Source organism: Mytilus trossulus, chromosome 1, assembly GCF_036588685.1.
Source record: "Mytilus trossulus isolate FHL-02 chromosome 1, PNRI_Mtr1.1.1.hap1, whole genome shotgun sequence".
In the NCBI taxonomy this organism is placed as follows: domain Eukaryota; kingdom Metazoa; phylum Mollusca; class Bivalvia; order Mytilida; family Mytilidae; genus Mytilus; species Mytilus trossulus.
Window position 1 is genome coordinate 110,452,110 of NC_086373.1, and position 21,345 is coordinate 110,473,454.

Consider the following 21,345-nt stretch of genomic DNA (forward strand, 5'->3'; position numbering starts at 1 on the left):
TAACAAACTACTAGTATAATTTTGGAACAACATATAACAAATGCGATCTTAATATAAATGTCATACTTGTAAGTTAGAATAATTTAAAAAAAAAAAGATTAAATTACTATATATTTTCTTTCTGTGTAGTGATATATTGATTGTTAGTTTTCCATTTTGTAGATAAAAACGGTTACCAACGTAAATCCCAACAAGTAATTCCCTTATCAAGTTTTACTTCGGTCATTTTTGTTCGGTTACAGCACGTACTTTAACAACAGACCGTGACCACCCTATTAAGTTCTATCATGTGACCAGTTTTGTATATCCTGTTACCGATAGCACACGAGTATTGTATTTTGTGTGTGCTAGATATCCAAGGCGAAGCTTAGGAAAGACCTTGTAAGACCTTGTTACCTTTAACATGTGATCGATTCAGACTCTTAATTGAGAGCCTCTTGTTTATATTTAATAGAATAAGTTGTAAGAGGATGTGGTATGAGTGCCATTGAGACAACTCTATCATCCAAGTAATTTATAAAAGTAAACCATTATAGGTCAAAGTACGGTCTTCACGAATGAAGCCTTGGCTCACACCGAACTGCAAGCTATATTGAAAGGACCCCAAAATGACACTTGTGACTGAGTTTTTTTGCCTTTTGTTTTGCTAAATGGTCGCATTTTTTTTATACGGTCGTCATCTCTTGAAAATTATATTTTCAAATATCTAACTGATTTATCTGCAATTATATGATTTCTTATTTTGTATGAACAGAGACATATATTATATATGTCTCTGGTATGAACTGTTCATTTCTGGAGAGACATATACGTGTCTGATTTCTATAATCATTTTCATTATTATGATAACCCGTTCTTAAATTTTTTTTACAACTTTTCCTATTTTTCTCTTCTCCTTATTTTTTTCTCATTTTACTTTCCCAAGAGCTAATTTTCTAATAATGGACTTCTGCTATTAGTCAATATTTTTTTGGTCATTTTTATCTATTCCATAAACCCCATCCTGCTGTATATTGTACTTTTGTTGTCTAAGCTTCTGATTTGAGTTACAAATATCCTTTATTAAATATACTGGGTTATTTGCAGTATACCTCATAGTCAAATGTGGGAGTGCTTAATTGTTGAGTTTTTTATTGGGTTCTTTTTGTATTTTTTATATTGCCTGAGATTTCTCCGCACAAACTTCTAATGCCTCATGTTTGTCTTTTCAAAGTGAAAATACACTTACCGGGTGCACTTGAATCAATTTCAACAGAGTATTCATTGAATAATAATACATTGCTACTATTTTGTTGATTGTATTTTCTGTGGTATATTATTTTATTTTATTATTTTTATAACACTTGTTACATATATCTTTTAGTGTGTGTGAATTGCATATGTTATTGTTTATAATAATATTGTCTGTATGATATGCGCTCCTGGGGCCCTAATTTGGTAAATAAAAATATTCTATCCTATTCTATTCATATCCGATACTGGTTAATTATGGTACATATTAAATTGTTGTACAGTAAAGCAAATCCTTTAATTAGGTCCTTTCCAGTACTTTAAAGTTATATTACTAAAACACCTGTTGGTTATCGGTTAAACTTTTTGTTTCTGGTTTCCAGATTTGACGGTGCTTCTCTTTTTACTAGGCTCTTTACCTAAACAACCGATAAGGGCCCAGGTGACCGAGTTAGAAGAAATCAAGAAATATATGTGAAAGTTTTGGAAGACCTTTTCAGCGTAAAATGGCAAGCCAGAGAGCTAACAGAGGTAAAAATGACATCATGATTCACTTTAAGAAATGCACGAGAAAGCCCAAATCTGTAGTACATAATACACTGTAGGTTGTGTTGGAATAATATAATGTGAAACATGAATGATGTATTGATGGATATACTCAGTCTCTCTTTAATAGAAAAAATATAAATGGTCTTAAGATTTTATAAATTTATTCAGGTTTTTACATTTCTAAGGCTAAGCATGTTAAGTTATATAGAACCTTGTGTTTACTTGATAATGAAAAATGTATGTTTTCCCTGAGCCTTACGTTTGTTTGAAGTATATGATTTATTATTATATATTTATACTACTTAAATATTGAGGTCCAATTTGTTAGCTGGCATGATGTTAAAACAATAAATCAAACAATTCAACTTTATATATACTATAAAATTGAGAATGGAAATGGGGAATGTGTCAAAGAGACAACAACCCGACCAAAATAAAAGCCAAAATTTGTTCCTGTGAAAAAAGTTCCAGTGGAACTAATTTCACAGGAAATATGTTCTGGGAGAACTTTTTTCACAGACAATTTCTATATATATAATTTGTTCCATCTCTATGAAATAAGTTCCACACTTTACCTTGTGAAATAAGTTCTGGGTTTGTGAACTTTGTTCCTTACCTAGTGAAATAAGTTCCATGTTTGTGAGATTTGTTCCTTACCTGGTGAAATAAGTTCTGGATTTATATGTGAAATTTGTTCTTCACCTAGTGAAAATAGTTCCTTGTCTGTGAAATATGTTCCACTGGTTAAACAAGTTATCTTATATACTAAGCACTTGTCATCAGTAAGTTAAAGTCATTATAAAAACATGTATTATATTGATAATGCAATAAATAGAAAGTGTATACATCAAATTTGGATCATGTGGAGTAAAGCAAAAGTTTAATAACATACTCAATTAATAAAACTAAAAATGACACTTATGGTCCAGGGAAGAGTAGAATAAGAAATAATAATAAAAGTCTTTCCGAAAAAAAAGTATTAACAGTTAAAGATGAACATTACATAGAGATGGAACAAATTATATATTAAAAAACTCATGGTGCTGTGATTTTTGTTCTGGTACTTATTTCACACTTGGTTACAAAATTAATTCCAGAACAAATTTCATAGTACTGGAACATATTTTCTGTGACATAAGTTCCGGTGGAACAAATTTTATATGTTGTGACGTTTTTGATTTTAACGAACGCAACCTATGTATTACTGGTAAATTATTAAACCAGGGATATCGTTACCATAAATTACTTAAAACCTTTACTTAATTTTTCCATAGATATAAAGATTTGGTTTTGAAGTTTGGTTGTACCTGTAGAAAACTTATTTCAAACGGGATAGCACATCCTCATTTTTACGGAAATGTTGTTAACCGTGCCCGGAAATTTAGAAATGATCCATGTAAACTTGTTGCTCCTTTAAATAAACTTATTCTTAAAGGTTACCTATTTAACACTGTAATAAGATCATTGAATATTGTTTTATTGGTATAAATATTGACTTTGTTATCAGTAGATTAAAAGCTAACTAAATATTACTAGTACATGTATGTTATATACATATACTTTTTCTTGGATCTACAATCTGTCGATACCTGTAACTTGGCATTGCACAAGGTCATGTTTTTCTCTGGCTGATTATGACGTCTTTACACTAAATCCATTGTATGTTGGATGTGTACGGATTGATTGCTTAGTCTTAGAGGCATGATTTTTTTATTAGTTGTTAATGGCTTTGAACTAGCTGTCAGATAACTGCGAGTACTCTCAGATCTGTTCATTGTGTCTTTTTGTGTCGGGATGTATAAGTACCCGGCCAAGTCCACTTGTATTTTTGTCTATCTGATGAGTTCAGCCTTTTTCAACTGATTTTTATAGTTCCTTCTTATAATGTACTGTTATACCACTGTCCCAGGTTAGGGGGAGGGTTGGGATCCCGCTTACATGTTTAACCCCGCCACATTATTTATGTATGTGCCTGTCCCAAGTCAGGAGCCTGTAATTCAGTGGTTGTCGTTTGTTTATGTGTTACATATTTGTTTTTCGTTTATTTTTTTACATAAATAAGGCCGTTAGTTTTCTCGTTTGAATTGTTTTACATTGTCTTATCGGGGCCTTTTATAGCTGACTATATGCGGTATGGGCTTTGCTCATTGTTGAAGGCTGTACGGTGACCTATAATTGTTAATGTTTGTGTCATTTTGGTCTTTTGTGGATAGTTGTCTCATTGGCAATCATACCACATCTTCTTTTTCATATATAGTAGAAATGGACGTTTAACATGTTTAAACAAATTCAACTTCTCCTTTTTGAAGCCGATTCTAGTGAAAATGCATAGAAAAATATGCGGCTAAGTTTTTTTGCAGTAGCACATTGCTGATGATAAATAATTTTGCATGACGTCAAATTGGAAATCCAGAGATGTCACAAACTTGCAAGCATAACGAACTTGCAAGCATAACGAACTTGCAAGCGTAGATGATATTTAGCATGATCAATAAAAAGAGTTGGGTAAACTATTATAAATTGACAGCATCATTTAAAGCCAAGACACAGTGTCATTCATTTGTCAGTGAGAACCTTGACAATTTTTTCATGGATCTTTTCCTATTAGTTGAATTTTTAAAATAATTTTCAGATCAGCTGAATTAATTTGATGGAAATTTCAGTATATTTTGTAAAACAAAAATTTGTTTTAAAAAGAAATCAAACATGGTTTTGTCTTTTCCAGTGTTATACAACCATGATTTAAGCTTTAATTGCACATGTACAAATGTAGTATTACTGCTTCAGCAATGCACTATCTTTTATTTTTCATAAGGACCAAATAAGTGTCCTTCTTTATCATAAATAAGGACATTTATTTGGTCTCTATGAAAAGTCAATGATCATTCAATATTCTTACACTAGAAAATAAATTGTGGTATTCTAGCTACATGTTCATCTCTTCTACTGATATAATAACTAGAATCATGCAAATAAACGAATAAAGCTTGTCATACAAATATGACAGTTTTTCTAGACCACAAAAAAGCATGCACAAAAACGTCACAAAATTCAATGCAAATAGATATAGGAAGATGTGGTGTGAGTGCCAATGAGACAACTCTCCATCCAAATAACAATTTAAAAAGTAAACCATTATAGGTTAAAGTACGTCCTTCAACACGGAGCCTTGGCTCACACCGAACAACAAGCTATAAAGGGCCCCAACATTACTAGTGTAAAACCATTCAAACGGGAAAACCAACGGTCTAATCTATATAAAAAAAACGAGAAACATGTATATATTACATAAACAAACGACAACTACTGTACATCAGATTGTAACCTGGGAAATTTTTGTTGCACACTAAAACCCCCATGGGGATCATAAAAAGTTGGCATGTATGGTTTAGGAATTTGTGTCAGATGTTCAGACTCCTTGGTATTTTCCTTCTAAACAGGGTAAAATATTTTGCCACATAACAACCATTTTTCTATTCATATAACTATAAGACTTCAATATCTCAGAAAGGTAATTGATCGAAATTTTGGCAGATTCAAGATTTCTTTTCTTTTGATTTGAGACCCAAACATTTTAAAGTTGTGATTTTCAGTATAGATCTTTAAAAAAATGTTTTTAAAACCTGGAGTATAAAGTCATCATATATATATAAATCCTTTCAGATTCATTAATGGATGCTCTTCATCTAATGAATTGGCTGTCCTTGAAATATTCATGGACATTTTATTTTCAAGTTTCAACTCTTGACTGCAAAAAAAAATGAAATAAACAGCCAAGAAAATGTCCCTGTTTACAGAATATATACCATTGACTTATACCTTACATGATATCTTCTGTTATTTTTATTATCAATTTATGTCTAACTAGAGTTACTGCTCTTCATCTACATTTTCTGAACGAATCTACATGGAATTTTTCTATTTTGTATTTAAGGATTTTAGACAGAAAAATGGTACAGTGACCCTATCTTTTCTTTTGATATTCACACATCATTTTCTAATAGCTATCTTCTTGTATTTTATTTTACAATTCTATCATTTAGTTTAGCTTCTAATCACATTACAATGTTTTTTTCCTGTAAAATCCATAAAAAATGTGTCATTTTGCCACAACCTGTAGCTTGAGAAAATGCATGGTGACCTAACATTTTTATTATATTTTGAACATATATATCAATAAAAGTTTTGGGAAGTAGGATCAAATATTATCATGTTTAATTTAGACACCCATACCACCTTAAATGGGCTTTCAGAAAATAGAAAATAAAAATTAGGGTCATATAGGACTTTTTTTTCTCATTAAACAAAACTAAATAGTATATTCATAACAAATTCCAATGTAAAAGTGTCATTATCTAAGTTATATCCCCTTTGTATCTTTTTATATGGCAAACCCATGTTAAAAAGAGCATAGAGCATGGCATGAAAGAATTATTTCTTAAGTATACACTTTGTATACTCAGATGTTAAAAGTATGTCAGTATTTACCACTTTGATAAGCCATAGACTGTACTGTTCTTATACATCAGTCACATTAATTACAATCATTGTTACTAATACATGTATATATGTTATTAGAAGAAAGATTCCATTGTGCCAAAGCTCTGTTCAGAACTAATTTTATTTTCTGATGGCTAAAGGATATTATTCTTTATGGAGCATACTAATTACCGTATAAAAGTTTGATGAGGAATTTTTTTTTTTCATATTGATTGTTGGTCCTGAGGGGGTTCTTTGTTTGGAAAAATGCAGATAAGGGATAAATGTTTAAATAATTTGCTTTTATATAGAAAAAGATATATATGTGAATGTGAAAAAAAGTGGTTTTAAACAAATTGTAATATGATTATTGCTTATAAACATGATTATAATGTTAAATGGAATATAGATAAAACATACAAGTCACAACCTGTTAAAGTAAAAACTACATTAACTAGACAAGTAGGTACTATTGGAAATTCATCAATCAAATTGGCTAAGTGATATTTCAAGGGGAAATATTTTCATGATAATGAAGTATAAAAACATGAGATAAGCAAACAGAAAAGTGAATATTGTAGAAATTATGATTGAGAAAATAATAGTAATATTAATTTTTACCAAGTATTCACAGCTTTATAATGTGAAAACAGGTTGGAGACAAATGATAAGCATATGCTACAGAGAATATTAGTGAAAATTAAAAAGTTAATAGATATATATTTAATATGATATGAACAAAATTAAATAAAAACTGAGAATGTAACAGGTGAATTTATAGGATAATCCAACATCTATCTAGTTCATGCTTTAAGGCGGTTGTTTTAATGGATATTAAAATTCATCAAATGGAAGAAATTATAAAATAATGCTGAAAGGTGATGGTACAGCATGTTTATAAAGATGGCTGATAAAATTGGAATGAAACATAATGTGTGTTTCTTCTAGATAATAGAATAGCAGGAGGATTTGAATTGTGACTTTACTTGAGTTGTCTCAAGTAGAATTCTTTGTTAAACAAGTTTTACTCTGCTTAGAAGTTCGACCATACATTTAGTTACATGAACTATTGGGAACATTGTGTTATAACACTAAATGGAATATGTGGTCTTTACAAACATTTATACAATCATGTTTTGATATTTGAAAAAGGAGATATTTTATTATTTGTAATATGAACATGGAATTAAATAATTATCAAAAAATTATGATTTATTATGGTATACATGTCATATTATATATATTTACATGTACCTATACATTTTTAGGATAGGATAATGTAAAAAAACTATATGAAATATTTGGCTAATTGTTTAGCAAAATATGATTATGTTTTATAACATGATACATAATATCTCAAAAACTTGTATGTGAAACTAAAAAGATGACTATATAGTTTAGGGAAAATGAAATGAATTCTCAAATGTGGACTGCTTTTTACCCTTATCAACACATACATGCAGGAAAAGTTAATTAAACAATATGCTTAAAATGTGTACAATTCCCAGTCTCTGCATTACTCTATAAATATTGGATTTACTGGATTAATTCAAATGACATGGAATAGAAAATGTTCAATATAAAACCTGTTTTATGTGGATTTACTACTTAATGTTGACTTAGAACAAAAAAAACTGCTTTGTCACTAATTCTGTTTAACAATAGAAACACACATATCATATGTTACTTCCAATAGTTAATAGCTTATAAGGTTTTCCAATATTCTTGGTTTTATTTAATGGGATATTAAGTGAAGTATAATTTTACACTGGATATGGTTAATTTACTTTGTACATGATGTTAAATTTATGTGATTCATGAATAAAGAAGAATCAGCAACTTGGCCACTGGTCACTTCATCTGACCAATCAGAAATCAGCTCACAAGATGAAGATGAAAAACAAAATTATAAACTTTTAAAGAGAACAGGATCAAATGACTCTGTATGTGAAATTAATAATAGTAAGGAATATAGGAAACTGAAGCAGTTTAGGAAAACCAATAGAAAGAAAAAATCCAGGAGTAGATGTTGTGTGGGCTGTCTTTGTTGCTTCAAGGGAAATACAGGTAAATCATATCAAAACTCACATGTTAATGGACAGGTAAATAACATCAACACTTACATGTTAATAGACAGGTAAATAATATCAACACTCACATGATAATAGACAGGTAAATCAATCAACACTTGTAAGCTAATAGACAGGTAAATCATATCAACACTCACATGTTAATAGACAGGTCAATCATATCAACACTCACATGCTAATAGACAGGTAAATCATATCAACACTCACATGATAATAGGCAGGTAAATCTGATCAAAAATCACAAGCTTATAGACAGGTAAATCAATCAACACTTGTAAGCTAATAGACAGGTAAATCATATCAACACTCACATGATAATAGACAGGTAAATCATATCAACACTCACATGCTAATAGACAGGTTTATATTATCAACACTCACATGATAATAGACAGATAAATCATACCAACATTCACATGTTAATAGACAGGTAAATCTAGGAATAGATGTTGTGTGGACTGTCTTTGTTGCTTCAAGGGGAATACAGGTAAATCATATCAACATTCACATGATAATAGACAAGTAAATCATATCAACATTCTCATGAATAGACAGGTATATCTAATCAACACTCACATGATAATAGACAGGTAAATCATACCAACATTCACATGTTAATAGACAGGTAAATCTAGGAATAGATGTTGTGTGGACTGTCTTTGTTGCTTCAAGGGGAATACAGGTAAATCATATCAACATTCACATGATAATAGACAAGTAAATCATATCAACATTCTCATGAATAGACAGGTATATCTAATCAACACTCACATGATTATAGACAGGTAAATCATATTAACATTCACATGATAATAGACAAGTAAATCATATCAACATTCACATTCTAATAGACAGGTAAATCATATCAACATTCACATGCTAAGTCTAATAGACAGGTAAATCATATCAACATTCACATGAAAATAGACAGGTAAATCATATCAACACTTACATGTTAATAGACAGGTAAATCATATCAACACTCAAAATGATAATAGACAGGTAAATCATATCAACACTCACATTCTAATAGACAGGTAAATCATATCAACACTCACATGTTAATAGACAGGTAAATCATATCAACACTCACATTCTAATAGACAGGTAAATCATATCAACACTCACATTCTAATAGACATGTTAATCATATCAACACTCACATGACAATAGACAGGTAAATCAAATCAACCTCCACATGATAATAGACAGGTAAATCATATCATCATTCACATGATAATAGACAGGTAAATCATATCAACCTCCAAATGATAATAGACAGATAAATCATGTCAACATTCACATTCTAATAGACAGGTAAATCATATCAACATTCACATGTTAATAGACAGGAAAATCATATCATCATTCACATTCTAATAGACAGGAAAATCATATCAACACTCACATTCTAATAGACAGGTAAATCATATCAACACTCACATGTTAATAGACAGGTAAATCATATCAACACTCACATTCTAATAGACAGGTAAATCATATCAACACTCACATTCTAATAGACAGGTTAATCATATCAACACTCACATGACAATAGACAGGTAAATCAAATCAACCTCCACATGACAATAGACAGGTAAATCATATCATCATTCACATGATAATAGACAGGTAAATCATATCAACCTCCACATGATAATAGACAGATAAATCATATCAACATTCACATTCTAATAGACAGGTAAATCATATCAACACTCACATTCTAATAGACAGGTAAATCATATCAACCTCCACATGATAATAGACAGGTAAATCATATCAACACTCACATGCTAATAGACAGGTAAATCATATTAACCTCCACATGATAATAGACAGGTAAATCATATCAACCTCCACATGATAATAGACAGATAAATCATATGAACATTCACATGATAATAGACAGGTAAATCATATCAACGTTCACATGATAATAGACAGGTAAATCATATCAACATTCACATGATAATAGGCAGATAAATCATATCAACACTCACATTCTAATAGACAGGTAAATCATATCAACACTCACATGTTAATAGACAGGTAAATCATATCAACACTCACATGCTAATAGACAGGTAAATCATATCAACACTTACATGTTAATAGACAGGTAAATCATATCATTATTCACATGCTAATAGACAGGTAAATCATATCAACATCCACATGATAATAGACAGGTTAATCATATCAACCTCCACATGATAATAGACAGCTAAATCATATCAACAATCACATGCTAATAGACAGGTAAATCATATCAACACTTACATGTTAATAGACAGGTAAATCACATCAACACTCACATGACAATAGACAGGAAAATCATATCAACATTCACATTCTAATAGACAGGTAAATCATATCAACGTTCACATGTTAATAGACAGGTAAATCATATCAACACTCACATGTTAATAGACAGATAAATCACATCAACACTCACATGACAATAGACAGGTAAATCATATCAACATTCACATGATAATAGACAGGTAAATCATATCAACGTTCACATGATAATAGACAGGTAAATCATATCAACAATCACATGCTAATAGACAGGTAAATCATATCAACACTTACATGTTAATAGACAGGTAAATCATATCAACATTCACATGATAATAGGCAGATAAATCATATCAACACTCACATTCTAATAGACAGGTAAATCATATCAACACTTACATGTTAATAGACAGATAAATCACATCAACACTCACATGACAATAGACAGGTAAATCATATCAACATTCACATGATAATAGACAGGTAAATCATATCAACATTCACATGATAATAGGCAGATAAATCATATCAACATTCACATGATAATAGACAGGTAAATCACATCAACATTCACATGCTAATAGACAGGTAAATCATATCAACGTTCACATGTTAATAGACAGGTAAATCATATCAACACTTACATGCTAATAGACAGATAAATCAAATCAACACTCACATGATAATAGACAGGTAAATCATATCAACACTCACATGACAATAGACAGATAAATCATATCAACACTCACATGACAATAGACAGATAAATCATATCAACACTCACATTCTAATAGACAGGTAAATCATATCAACACTTACATGTTAATAGACAGAAAAATCACATCAACACTCACATGACAATAGACAGGTAAATCATATCAACATTCACATGATAATAGACAGGTATATCATATCAACGTTCACATGATAATAGACAGGTAAATCATATCAACATCCACATGACAATAGACAGGTAAATCATATCAACACTCACATGATAATAGACAGGTAAATCATATCAACATTCACATGATAATAGGCAGATAAATCATATCAACACTCACATGATAAAAGACAGGTAAATCATATCAACATCCACATGATAATAGACAGATAAATCATATCAACACTCACATGATAAAAGACAGGTAAATCATATCAACACTCACATGCTAATAGACAGGTAAATCATATCAACACTCACATGTTAATAGACAGGTAAATCATATCAACACTCACATTCTATTAGACAGGTAAATCATATCAACACTCACATGACAATAGACAGGTAAATCATATCAACATCCACATGATAATAGACAGGTAAATCATATCAACCTCAACATGATAATAGACAGATAAATCATATCAACATTCACATGATAATAGACAAGTACATCATATCAACACTTACATGTTAATAGACAGGTAAATCATATCAACACTCACATGCTAATAGACAGGTAAATCATATCAACCTCCACATGATAATAGACAGGTAAATCATATCAACCTCCACATGATAATTGACAGATAAATCATATCAACACTCACATTCTAATAGACAGGTAAATCATATTAACCTCCACATGATAATAGACAGGTAAATCATATCAACCTCCACATGATAATAGACAGGTAAATCATATCAACACTCACATTCTAATAGACAGGTAAATCATATCAACCTCCACATGATAATAGACAGGTAAATCATATCAACCTCCACATGATAATAGACAGGTAAATCATATCAACACTCACATGCTAATAGACAGGTAAATCATATCAACACTCACATGCTAATAGACAGGTAAATCATATTAACCTCCACATGATAATAGACAGGTAAATCATATCAACCTCCACATGATAATAGGCAGATAAATCATATCAACACTCACATTCTAATAGACAGGTAAATCATATCAACATTCACATGATAATAGACAGATAAATCATATCAACATTCACATGATAATAGACAAGTACATCATATCAACACTTACATGATAATAGACAGGTAAATCATATCAACACTTACATGTTAATAGACAGGTAAATCATATCAACACTTACATGATAATAGACAGGTAAATCATATCAACACTCACATGCTAATAGACAAGTAAATTATATCAACACTCACATGATACTTCATAATGTCTCCCTTACAGTTTAGTGAGAAAAAGATATAGTTTGGAAGTTCATTCTTTGAACTAGAAAGAGAACCAAACATTGATGCCAAATTAAAGTTTGACCCCAAAATCATGGTCCACTGACTATAGAAAAATGATAGTACAAGTGGCGCATCTTTGTACTATGGGCAGGTTCTTGTTTTCGTAAAGCACTTACTGGCATTTATTGCAAATTCTAATTTCATATGAACACCTTCAAAAGTTTTCTCTGAAAGAAACTCTATTGATTCAGAAAAAATAGGAAAAAATGGAAATAGTAATTAAATTTCATTTGAGATGGAGGAAGTACTATATATAATACAATATCTCAGTATTTTATGTCCTTAGACCTATAGTTAAGTGTATATTACTTTATAATTATCTGTACAGGACAAGTATTGATCTAATATGCTATATAGTTAATGTGGAAAAAAGGCAGATTGATGGATGGAACCTTTAATGAAATAAATTATTGAGAGTATGGAAACTTTTCTGTATTAAATAGTAAACATGGTAAAGCAACTATAACCTGAAGGAAAACATTGGAAAGGATCACATTGGCTTTTAAAGTTGAAATGATCCAGTCTAGTCCAAGGTTCCCCGTGAGTTAATGTATTTACATATTTTCTGGCACATTGAACCTCAAGAATTTCTTAACCTAAATATTGACCTACTGGTTGTTTGTCTTAACTTGGACATGAAGGCTAACACAGCCTGTTTGACCTTTATATTCCTCTGTGGACTGTATTGAAGTCTTTCCCATTATAAGGCCTCATATGTCTACAAGGCATTTAAATTTATCTTTGGGCCATTACTTTTAGACATGAGACTATTATTGATCTTGCTGAAATATTGTCTGTAGTGTAAAATCATTCACCAGGATGGATATTAAACTTTCTGTTAATTTGGGTTCCACAAGGCTGACATAGAAATGTCGTCTGTCTGTCTGTCTGTCTGTCAAATTTATTTGGTCAAAACAGGGTGTATATAAAAAGATAAATTGGAAGAGTTTTATCACTTAGAAATATAAGATTATATGAAATATAAACACTGTATATAAGATGATTTTTTAATTAGTTCAACTTACACCACCACACATACCTCAAATAGATTGTAACAAATAGATCATGTTGATTGGTTGTCTTTAATAATTTTAAGAGCTGGCGTAGTTGACATGCAAAGTTAAGTAGGATAAATATAAAAATTACATATTCTAAATGGCATACACTCATCTGCATCTGCAAAAATATTATCAGATCAAGGAGACTTATTAAATTCTAAATTTGTTTTTCATCTGCAAACATATTTTGTGTACAATATAGAAATATGATAATTCTACAGTGAATTATGTCATATTAAAACTACAGGAAAGTTTCATTATCGATTGAATGTGGGTCTTTTCAGTAAAGTATTAGATGATTATCAGTAATCAGATCTGCATATGTTCTGTAATACACTTTGATGAAATCATTTAATTTTCTTCTGTGTAGGTAGTGCTCATGCACTGAGGCACCATCTGAAAATATCTTACAGGAAAAAAGTTTTGTACATTAGAAATGAATAAAATGTTGATTTTTGGATACCTGGTTGATTTTGAATTATGGTTTTATTTGTATTTCATTTATTATCTAAACTTTGTAGTTAATTGTTTTCTGAGGTGTTGTTTGCTGTAGATAGTATCATCATGATTATTGCAGAACTGAATGGCATTAATTATATTTATGTTTGAGTTTATTATGTAGATTGTCCATAATGTATTTACTCACGGAACCTTTTGATTGTTGGTTTACTAAGTGTATCATAAAGATAAAAGGATATATTATATGGATTTGTTTGTTAAGTTGCATTGCTTTTAATTAATTAATTTAGATTTTATTAATATTGATCTACATGTGATTCTCTGTCAATTTGCTTCTGATATTTGTCACTGAACATCTATATGTGATTCTTTGAATTTGCTTGTGATATTGGTCACTGAAAATCTATATGTGATTATTTGAATTTGCTTGTGATATTGGTCACTGAACATCTTTATGTGATTGCCTTGAATTTGCTTGTGATAGTTGTCACTGTGAACATCTTTTACATGTGATTGCCTTGAATTTGCTTGGAACATTTGTCACTGAACATCTTTTACATGTAATTGTCTTGAATTTGTTTGTGATATTTGTCATTAAACTTCTTCATGTAAATTTGCTTGTAATATTTGTCACTGAACATCTTCTACACATGATTATCTTGAATTTGCTTGTGATATCTGTCACTGAACATCTTCAACATGTGATTGTCTTGACTTTGCGTGTGATGTTTGTCACTGAACATCTTCTTCCTGTGATTTTCTTGACTTTGCTTGTGATATTTGTCACTGAATATCTTCTACATGTGTTTGTCTTGAATTTGCTTGTGATATTTGTCACTGAATATCTTCTACATGTGTTTGTCTTAAACTTGTTTGTGATATTTGTCACTGAATATACTCTACATGTAATTGTCTTTTATTTGCTTGTGATATTGTCATCACTGAACATATTCTACATGTGATTGTCTTGAATTTGCTTGTGATATTTGTCACTGAACTTTTACATGGGATTCTCTTGAATTTGCTTGTGATATTTGACACTGAACATTATAATTATATGATTGCCTTGACTTTGCTTGTGATATTTGTCACTGAACTTCCACATGGGATTATCTTGAATTTGCTTGTGATATTTGTTACTGAACATCTTCTACATGAGATTGCCTTGAATTTGCTTGTTGTATTTGTCACTGAACATATACTTGACATAAGGAAGATCACAAGAACTCTGTGAGGTTTTCTGTTAATATCTTTGTGAGTATGAAACTATATTGTACATTATATTAATGTGACTAATTTTCATACAAAAATATACCTTTCCCATTAATATATGCAATGCTCTTTTCTTATTTTTGGCAATGAATGCAATTCTTTTTATACCTTTTTTTAACTTTTCAGAATAAATGACATTGTTGTTTCCTACTAAAAGATCAATTGATGTAAGATTGAGTGACCTGTATTTAAAGTGTCACATAAAACATCCATTACCACTCTGTCTGGTCAACAAAATCAATAGTCTCCCCTGTACCTCAACATATTCTACCAAGCTGCCTGTCATAAATACAAATTGATCATTGCAATTAGTTTGAACAATTTAAGAAAATTAGTTTTCCGTTAAATTTTCTGTATTTACAGAGTTTTAGAGAAGCAAGCTTCAGAAACAATTCCCTTGATTATGACATTAATTTTATTTGAAAGACAGAATTGGAAGATATAGGATGGGGTATAGATTCTGATAGAGTGAACTGCATCCAAGGCTATATAATGTGATAATTAGTACTCCACATTGAAGATTTTATACCACATCTCTCGGTAGTTGGTGTAGGTATTGACTTCAGTGTTTGAGACAAGAGAAAATGATTATTTTGTTTGTTTTTGGTAAATTGTCATTGATTTTGTTAGAATGGAATATAATCAGGTAATAATTCACACCACTTCTAAAATCAATGTATTGACTGGATAACATTGAATGCAATCAACATCATAAAGTATTCAATGAAAAAAAATCCGACCTATTTAGATTGGACTTTACCTGGCTAAACCATGCTTCATTATCCTAGGTCTGAGGTATTACTTCTAATCCAATAATAAGCACTGGCAAATGAAGAAAGACAAAAATGATTAAAAATACTGTCAATATAGAACGTGATATTGAAATGACCATGGAATTGATGTGTTTTGTGTAATGGTATAAGTTAATCCCTTGATATCAGTAAATATATAATGGTCAACCGTAGAGATGGATGATAATTAACGAGTGTCTATCTATATCAAGGATATCTAATGTCATACCGTGAACTCTTAATATCAAGGATATCTAAGGTGTCACACAGTGTGCAGTTATACGGCCAGGTTTAGTCATAAGTGATTTAAGATTCCATTATAACTGGTACCTTTCTATATCAAGGAAATCTAAGATGTCATACTGTGTATCGTTGTATGGCCACTTTTAGTCATAAGTGATTTAGGATTTCTGAAAATTGGTGCGTCCTTATGTCAAAGATGTTAGAGATGTCACCCAGTGCCTATACATCTATGGCCACTTTTATTCATAAGTGATTTTAGATTCCTGTAGACATCATGCCATGCAATTGATAGAACTATTTTAGGAATTTAATGACAATTTTATTGTGTTAAAATGATTGCTCTGTGTAATATTCAGTAGAACAAGAATAACATAAAGGAGGAAAAATAGATTAAGGTTTTAAATTGTTTATGGAATAACTTGTTGAAACATGGAATGTTTAGCGTATAATCAACAGAGATTTGCATGTGTCATTCAAAATATCAATAAAGAACTGCACCATAAAGGTGAGTCACTCTGAGACTGCAGATATATGATGTAATTCTTACAGAATAAAGAAAAGGATAAATAGGTTTCATAATGTCAACAGAATTTAGCATACATGTACATACATAAATTCTAGAAACACTGTCAAAGACACCAATCAGTAGTGGATCCATAACTTCTCAAAAAGGGGGGGGGGGGGGGGGGGCGCTCCAGTCATGCTGATTAAGTGATTCCTTCTATAATCAACCATTTTCTCCCATGAAAGGGGAGGCCGAGGCTCCCCAGGACCCCCTCCTCTTATCCGACTATGTTAATTGCAATTATTGATGTTTTTCAGATCATGTTAGTCTGTAAGTGTGAAAATGTGCATTACACTATGAAGGGGCCTCTGTGGCCAAGTGGTCTGTAGTATTTCATCTACTATGTTCTTTATAATCCTGTCTATAAACTCTTGGTCTTGAAACCGTATATGCAACTGACAAGGTGCGTTCAAAGCCTTTTATTTTCTTCTAAATTTTTCCTGCTGACTGTTATTAAAGTTCTCTCTGAGTACTTTAGCTTTCTCCACCAAATATAAATTGGCAACCATCATATATATGGAAATTGTCGTTAAAATGCTGAAGTACCACAAAAAAAACATAAATCAGGCTGTTAGAATTCTCATTTAAATGTTTTACAATCTTTATTTTGTGGCCTTTTATAGTATACTATGAACATGATGAAGTATATGTGACCTGTGGTTGAAACAGTTGTAATTTCTTCTTTATTTGGTATCTGGTGGTGTTGTCTAATTGACTCATTGGAAATCATACCACATCTTATTGTTATAATAACAAAGAAACAACAGACATTAACCATTGATGAACAGTTTTTTTTAACTAGTTTTAAATCTTGCTTTTCTAATGGAAGTTGTTACGTTTATTTTGGTGTTGTTAATAGAATTTTGAAGTTTTCATTTGGAAGCTCATTTTGTTTTCCTTGACTTTGACCATGAACAGTTTTATTTTGGTATTCCAATCCATTTCTTATACTGATGGTTGATTATCAATGTTGAAAATAATTTCACAACACAAAGCTCCCCTTTCCAAAGGCAGCATCCTCCAAATATAGAAGTCAAGATTTTTGTATTAACACAAACATTTGTCAAACATATTTCATACTTTCATAGTACATTTTGTAGTTTATGATTGATTTGATTATAATTCAATTTAATAGGAAGTGTTTATTGATTTTTCTTGTTTAAGTAGTATGCTATATCTTATTGTCAGCTAACTGTCAAAAAGCTCTTGGCTGTTCTTTGAAAATGTTTGGCATTGAAGTTGAACTGAGTTTTCCTCACTGAATTTTGCAAGAAGTTATAAGATATATTTGATGATGGCTAAATTTGGATAGTTCCTTCTATATATATAGAAGTCATTGTACTTTTAAGACACCAATTATTAAATGCATCTATATATATAGCATATATCTTCAAAACTTTACTTTCATTGTAATGTAACATTGTTATATCATAGCAATTAGTAAGGCCACACTTAAAAATATTTTGGTTTGCCCAAACCCTACCCAAAGGTTGAGACAGTGAGTAGGTAGGTAGGCTTTTTTTTTTTTTTTTTCAAAAACAGAAATTGAAGTATCAGATGTTTATTAGTCTTCATGCCTATTTGATTAAAAAAAAACTTCTTCAAATCAGGACTATAAAAGAATTTGAGTAGGCAGCTTTTTTCTGAGTAGGTAGCGTTTGGGCAAACAAACCTATTATTTATTATGGCCTAAGATTTTCAGGTCCTGCATAAGCACTAAAAATAAATAGTTGTTTGGTAATTTTTTTTAATATATATATTTCTGGTATATGAGTTGAAATAAAACCATGAAACAAAGACATGAAAGAGTAAGCTGTATGAGAAATATTTACATGAGTCATGGGTTAATGGAGACTTGAGTTCATTGTACAAAAATGTATCATATCTAATATTACTCAAATGTTACTGTATAAATTTAATACTTATATAGGCCTATCCATTGTAATAATTTTCAAGGTTGCTGATCATGAACAGATTTAATAATATAAAGAAGATGTGGTATGGGTGCCAATGAGACAAGTTTCCATCCATGTCACAATGTGTAAAAGTAAATAGTTATAGTCCTTCAACAGGGAGCCTTGGCTAACACTGAAAAACAGCAAGCTTTAAAGGAGTAAATAGTTATAGTCCTTCAACAGGGAGCCTTGGCTAACACTGAAAAACAGCAAGCTTTAAAGGAGTAAATAGTTATAGTCCTTCAACAGGGAGCCTTGGCTAACACTGAAAAACAGCAAGCTTTAAAGGCTCTAAAAAGACTTTTTTAAAACAATTTAAACAGGGAAACCAAGTCTAATTCTATATATGAAAAACAAGAAATGAGAAACACTTATGAAAATAGTAAAAGCACAAAAATACGGAACTCTAAAATTCAAAACAGAAATTCCCTTTACAAATGGCAAAATCAAAAGCTCAAACACATCGAACAAACAGACAACAACTCATATTCCTGGCTTTTTACATGCATTTTCTTATGTAGAACATGATGGATTAAACTTGTTTTATAGCTAGCTTAAGCCTCTTACTTGTATGTTTTATAGCTAGCTTAAGCCTCTTACTTGTATGTTTTATAGCTAGCTTAAGCCTCTTACTTGTATGAAAGTTCTATTGACAACAAACCACAACCACTGACTGTGACTGAGCAACAGTTCTCTGACTGAGGACAGTTGCATACAAATGCAGAGGGTTTATACCTTTTCTATATATATACATGTAAAATGTAATAATTTTCTATTCCAGGTTATGTAGTGGGAAGTCCTGAAGATGAAATTAAGATTTCAGAGGATATGAGTCCTACTACAAAAGTTCAACACCACAACAAACAGATATTAACAGAAATGAGTAAGTCAGGTCAATGAGGAGGTGTGGTATGACTGCTAATGAGACAACTATCCACCAGAGACCTAAAGAAGTAGACGCTAGTAATACTAAGTCAAAATACACCCTTCAACAATGAGCAAAACACATACTGCATAGCTAGTTATTAATACCTAAAAAAATAAAAACTTATATATAGAACATGTACCTCACATGTATGAAAGTGAAGAAAAATAGTATTCATTTGAATTTTGCAGTTTTAGGGATTTTTTTCATGAAGTCATAAACATATATCTGGGGTGTTTCATAGCACCATTCTTTTTTAATTTGGTATTTCTATAAAATATTTTGAAATTTGACGTGACATTGTTACCAAACCTAGTAACACAAACGTACCCAAATTGCACCAATGAGGGAATGACACCTTGTGAAGGCCATTTGACAGCTCAACTTTGTTTAACAGAATTCTCCCATGCTTAGTGGTTTTGTTTGCGGTCATGTGTCGTTATCTAGTTGACTGTATTGACGCATAATTATGATTTTGTCATTTCTGTGGGAATTATGAAAATTGTACCACAATGACACATTGTGACACACATTTGAATGCCTCATTCATACATTTTGTGGAACATTGTGCTATGGGGACTCAGGTAGCGATTTTGTTATTACCAAAAATATTGTACCCTTGAGTAACATTTCAAAAGATTTAAGGTATTCTATGATAACCTGATATATACAAGAATATTTCTGTTTAAGACTCTCCAATAGACTATTGCATGTTGATGATTACCTGGATATATTGAAGTTAATTAGTCTATAAGGTTATCAAAGTCATCTTAGGCATTGATAGATATCTCCACCATACTGGAATCAACCTTTATACAGGACCTCCAGCTATGAATACTATTGAACTTCCATTAAACACAGAAAATAACATTTATTAGGGTTAACTTGTACATTATTTAGTAGCCAGTCACACAAAGAAATGGTAATTAACAAATAATCATGATGGTTAATATTGGTGGTAGAATTGAAAATTGAAATAGAATCGATTCTTTGGAGATTTTATGTTTAATTTTGCTTCAATTGTAAAGCTTGTAGGAAGAAAAGTTGTGAATTTGAATAGTAAAGATTAAAGTGGGGGAGGTGAAACTTAATTTAAATTTGCGAAGGTTAGACTCTCAATTGAAAAAAGGGAGAAAGTCTGTGTAATCACATTATTTTTTTGGATGTTAATTTCGTAATTGATTGG

At 30.8% G+C, this 21,345-nt stretch overlaps 1 protein-coding gene across 4 annotated transcripts in view; it reads left to right on the forward strand.

The window, feature by feature from the left end:
• The first annotated feature begins 305 nt into the window (after positions 1–305).
• The window catches only part of LOC134697508 (dystrobrevin beta-like), a 106,173-nt gene continuing 85,133 nt past the window's right edge, over positions 306–21,345 (forward strand). Inside the window, exons 1-2 of one of the 4 annotated variants that reach the window (XM_063559813.1) lie at positions 306–381; positions 20,016–20,117. In XM_063559813.1, the coding sequence (XP_063415883.1) occupies positions 20,063–20,117 (55 nt within the window). In that variant the 5' untranslated portion in view covers positions 306–381; positions 20,016–20,062. Of the gene's footprint in view, positions 382–1,629; positions 1,762–8,051; positions 8,326–16,467; positions 17,220–20,015; positions 20,118–21,345 lie in introns of those variants that run through there. The other 3 variants (XM_063559806.1, XM_063559790.1, XM_063559798.1) reach the window with 3 other exon arrangements.